This window comes from Otolemur garnettii, unplaced genomic scaffold (assembly GCF_000181295.1).
Source record: "Otolemur garnettii isolate 467f Iridium unplaced genomic scaffold, OtoGar3 scaffold00096, whole genome shotgun sequence".
In the NCBI taxonomy this organism is placed as follows: domain Eukaryota; kingdom Metazoa; phylum Chordata; class Mammalia; order Primates; family Galagidae; genus Otolemur; species Otolemur garnettii.
The window spans coordinates 754,742-759,829 of NW_003852491.1; the positions used below are offsets into that span (position 1 = coordinate 754,742).

The 5,088-nt window shown below is 43.0% G+C and overlaps 1 protein-coding gene across 3 annotated transcripts in view; it reads left to right on the top strand.

The window, feature by feature from the left end:
* Window positions 1–291: 291 nt before the first annotated feature.
* OTOA (otoancorin) overlaps window positions 292–5,088 on the top strand; it is a 63,180-nt gene continuing 58,383 nt past the window's right edge. For 2 of the 3 annotated variants that reach the window (XM_012808854.2, XM_003795721.1), the window contains exons 1-6: window positions 292–383; window positions 697–725; window positions 818–848; window positions 966–993; window positions 2,251–2,338; window positions 4,519–4,650. Coding sequence is in view for 2 of the 3 variants with exons in the window: in XM_003795721.1 (XP_003795769.1) it covers window positions 293–383; window positions 697–725; window positions 818–848; window positions 966–993; window positions 2,251–2,338; window positions 4,519–4,650 (399 nt within the window). In the remaining variant the exon portion in view is untranslated. The remainder of the gene's footprint in view (window positions 384–696; window positions 726–817; window positions 849–965; window positions 994–2,250; window positions 2,339–4,518; window positions 4,651–5,088) is intronic. The other variant, XM_023516727.1, reaches the window with a different exon arrangement.

The window sequence follows — 5,088 nt, forward strand, 5'->3', positions numbered from 1 at the left end:
TAAAAACATGTATGCAAAGTTCATAATGCTGTGAACACGCCTCTTTGCTGGACTGAGGGGTCTGAAGATGGTGGTAAGATGAAAAATAGGCTATTTGCAGTCACCAGGGAGAGAATGATGTGTCTTAGACTAGACTAGAGATTTGAATGGAACAAAGTAGATGGAATTCTAAAATTGTTTTTTAAAGGTTCAGGGGATCCTGTGTTTACTTGTGTTTCTCTCTTGAATGTCCTTAAATATACATAAAAAACCAAACCTGAGTCGGTTTTATGTTTGACTTCCCTACAGGAGAATGTCCCTGGACTCTATGACCAACTGCCTCTTCCTTTTTCTTTTTCTGAGCCATGGAGTGGCCAGTCAGAGTGTTCCAGATTCCAGTGGGGGTAAGTATTGAGGGAACCCTTCATGGTTCCCACATACCTTAGGGAATGTTGTGGAATAGGTCAATTTAGGTATATGATGTCTTAAATTCTTTGAGTGTGTGTGTGTGTGTGTGTGGTCATTTTTAATGATTATTCTAACAAAGTTTTTCAAATCAAGGTTTTTCCACATTGAATGCAAATATAATTAGAACTCACTAAAAATTTCCTTCCAGAGTGGCTTTCTTTTGGGGAGGGCTTTCTTTCTGCCTCAAATTTGTATTTCTGAAGGTCACACAATTCAATTCTAGTTACATATTCAATGGTTTTCTTACAGATTTGCATCCGTTGTTGCAAAAAATGGCTGTGAGTATTCCATTTTCTTTTAATCAAAATTCCCTCTACTGGAACTGCCAACTTTTGGAGGTGATACTTGATGTTATCTCTCTGCCTTTTAGGAAGAAATAATAGATGGAAGCTATCTGAATGGTAATGTGCCCCCTCTGTCTCCGTTTGCTGCTTCTAAGAATTTCAAACAGAATGCGGCTGTGATCTCTCTGGAATGATTCCTTTTTAAGTTGTCTTTTCATTTTATTCCCATTGTAGCATTACTGGATCTCATACAGTTTCACAGGTAACCTGCCCTCCAGGGAAGAGGAAGGGATGGGATAGATTTTTAATAAAAATTTGTAGTGGAAATTGCTTAGTTATAAAATAATACGTGCTCATTACAAATGCCATCCAATGCAGAAGTTTCAAAAAAGTCAACACCCTTGTTCCACAAACATTCCTCCTCTGCTCCAGCATAAGAGCCAAAAGCTATTGAGTGTCAGTACTATGCTAAGTGCTGGTGCATAGAAACACGTTTAATCCTGACAAGTAGGGTGGTAGGTCTTCTTGTTATCCCATTGGACAGAATAGTGAAACTGAGGCCCAGGGAAGGAGAATCATGGCAACTATGGTCCACACAGCAGGATGACAAGACCAGAACTGGATCCAGGGCCTGTCCCCTTCACTGTCGGGCCATGTGCTGCACACAGGCCTGTGTTAGATGCTGGAGGTGTAAGCCAGGGAGCCAGATAGTATTGTGGAAAGGCCGCTATTAATAAATAACTCTAACATGATGAATTCTGTGAAGGCCAAGAGATGTGGGGACTTGGGACCCCCCTGTCAGGGACACTCAATTATGTTAAAGATTCCCCATAACTACTTTTCTCTCTAAGATAATGCTGATTAATAGTTTTGGATATATTCTTTTAGGATAAATATTTTCCTTATTTACTAATTTATCGAACGATCGATCCATCCATCCATCCCTCTACTTATAACAAATGTGGGATTATAAAAGGCTGTTTGTGAGGATCTATTATGTGTTGGGGACTGTCTTAAGCAATTTGTATGTGGCTAAATTTAATTTTCACTGTTTTTGGCCATATTTCATAGAAAGGGAAATTGAGGCCAAGAAAATTCATCAAATTGCCTGAGGCCACACAACTAAGTGTTAGAGCCAGGGATCAAATCTAGGCCCAGAGCCCACACTCTTAGCCTTGCTGTTCCAGGCTCTTGTGGTGTATATGACACCTGCTTTTGAAACTTAAATATAGTGAGGACATCTTTCCAAAGCAAGCAGTTTGGATTGTAGTCAACCTATGGGGATTATTATGGGAATTAGAATGTAGCATATAGCTCAGAAATTGAGAATTTTCTTTGAAAGAATGGAATCTAGGCAAATTCCTACAGTTGGAAACTCTATGCCTGGTTAAGAAATCTACTTCTGTGCACTCAGTCCTAGCACCCCCTTTCTAAACTCCTGGCCCCAGGGCACTCAGCGCAGCACCACTTGTTGGGGAACCTGTCATTGTGACCTCCTCCCCTCTGTCTTTGATTGAAGCTCCCACGTGTGGACAGCAGATCTGCCCCATAGAGTCCTGGCCTACCTGAATTCACAGAATGTTCCCTTCACCATCTCCAGCCTTCAGGTGTGTACCTGAGACTCATCCGTGTGTTCCCCTCTCATGTACAGGGATTGCAAACTTAAGGGCTAGGTCACTTGGAGAAGTTGGCTGAACGTAGAGAAATTCTTTACTTCTGCAAAGAAAAGTGTTTTGCCCAGCTTTTCTAGAACAATACAAGCTCTTTGGACTTTCTTTTATTTTCCAACCTTTGATGAGGCGAGGCATATTAGGGTATAGGCCTATGAGATACTGTAACAAAGAGACCCCAAATTACAGAAACCGAAGCAGTTTATTGTATTGGTGGGAGATCCAGAGATCTCGAACAAACCATATTTGTTCTCTGATCTAGGGAAGTGAGGAGAGGAAGTGAAGGGTAGGATCTCCTCTTCTAATCATGTGACTAGCAAGCCACACAATTTTGTTGGCTCAAATTCCATTGGCTCACATGCCATAGTCACACTGTATTGCAAAAGAGCCATGTACACAGCTAACGTTGAGGAGTTCTGTTGATAAAACGAACAGAGGGACTGTGGATATTTGGGTATAATTGTCAGCCTCTTAGTCATGGGTCCAAGAAATATTTTCCTTCCTTTTAACTCTCCTACACAGAAAAGAACTGCACAAGCTTGTTGATAGGGGACAAAGACTATTTGCCTTAAGGGGTACTGGGGCAGGGTGTGGACTGTGGTAAACTGGATGGCACATGTTTCTTCAGCATGACTGTCAGCCTAGCGTGGCACCTTGTGTCCATACTGCAAATAGCACAGGACATTGAGGAAATGCTCTTCCAGTATTCAAAAACTATTACCAGGCTTAGCAAAGAAGCCACTCACGTCACTAACTGAGGAGTGCAGTGCTGACAGATTGTGTTTCAATTTGTACTTACATTTTAATAAGAATGAAAATACCAACCAACATTCACATCAGGACTACACTCAGAGAGCTGATTGTCTGCTGTTGGCCCCACATGGCATCTGCTTTCCTTCTCCTGTTCATCAGTTGTGACAACCTCGAGAAAAGTAACGCCCGCCTCTTTTCTGTGCAGCAGTAAGGCCTCCCATGGGATGCATCTATTTCAGCCTGATTAGCAGATGTACGGCTTCTTTTCCTATGACACACCATATGCATTCAGTATCTACTTATGTAACATCTACTTTCTGCCAGTCATAGTTCTAAACAGTGAGGACTTAGTGGAGAACAAGACAGTCATGTTACTACCCACAAGGACCTTTTATTCTAGGGGGACAGACATTAAGTAAATCATTATTCCACTCATTCAGGATAAAGAGTAGTAGCTGGTACCACTGAGCACTTATTGTGTGTTAGGCACTATTGAAAACACTTTACCCACTCAATCCCCCTTCACAACCTTACATGGTAAGTCCTACTCTCATCCCATTTTTCAGATGGGAAGACTGAGGCCCAGAAGTAGTGTTGCTGATTTAGCAGATAAAAATACAGATGCTCAGTTAAGTTTGAATTTCAGATAAACAAGAAGTAATTTTTTACTATAAGTATGTCCCATGCAACACTTGGGACATAGTTATACCAACTAAAATATTATTTGTAGCTTGTCCAAAGCCACAGAGCTGGGAAGTGTCAAGGTGATGATCTGCTTGTGAGTTGCTTTGTTTTTCAAAGCTTTTCTGTTTAAGGGAGGTTTAGAAAATATTTCCCAGAGAGCAGAGGAAATCTCTTTCAGGAAAGGCTGGGTGGCTTTTGCTCCAGGGTTTGTTCATTTGTCCTGAATTTGCTCCTGTCTGATAGCTTAAATTTGAGCAGCAGCGCCATCTAGGGGTGTTAAGCTTTCTGGGCAAAGGCCAGCTGCTCCGGAACTGAAGCCGCAATCAGTTTCAGGGACCCCGGAGCCGGTGGGATGGGGAAATCAAGTTGGATGGGCCTGTGGAGTTATTTCAGCAAGCAGGTGCCCCGTGGTTTGCAGGAAGAGGGTGTGTGCCTGGTGTTTCCAAGTCTTTGAATTTTCCAAGAGAAGCTGGAAGTTGGATTTTGTGAGGAATGCCTTGACTTTTCAATATCGGCAGCTAATGAGAAAAGTTGGAGCTGGCCAAGCCAAACACATCTGCAGGCTGCTAGCTGTGGTTTCTACAGGGAATTAGGTAGCCTGGCTGGGCTGCTGGCCGTGGTGCTGGCCACGTGCTCCTGTCCTTCTGTCCTCACTGACTCTCCCAACACCCCATGCCCAGGCAGCCATGGAAAATCACCTGCAGGAGCGTTTGCACCAGCCCCAGAAGCTGCTGGAGGACCTGAGGGAAACAGATGCTCAGCGATTCCGCACTGCCATGAAATGCCTCTTAGAAGAAAAGAAAGGCCGCTTGGTGAGGCGTTTTTGGCATCCTGGGGTAGGGTAGAGGAAGTCCTGGGCCAACTGGGATTAGTTAAATGCATTCAAATGGAGTCTGACTCAAGCCTTCTTTATTTCCTCCCCCTCTCTTACTCCCCAGCCCCCTGGAGCATTAGGATCTAGGCTTTCTCACTTTCTCCAGAGTTCAAATGAAAAGCCTTATAATTCATAGTCTTGTGGGTACTTAGACATGAGGGGAACTGAGGATCTTTTAATAGTTTGGCTCAATAAACATGAATGAATGTTTACTATGCACTGGAGGATACAGAGATGAATGACTCCCCTTGCCCTCAAAGAGCTTATAGTCAGTAGGGGAAAAAAATAACAGAAACAGATAATTTTTACCAAATGAAAGTAGTGGCTTGGGGCCTATAGCTCAACCGGCTAAGGCGCCAGCCACATACACCTAAGG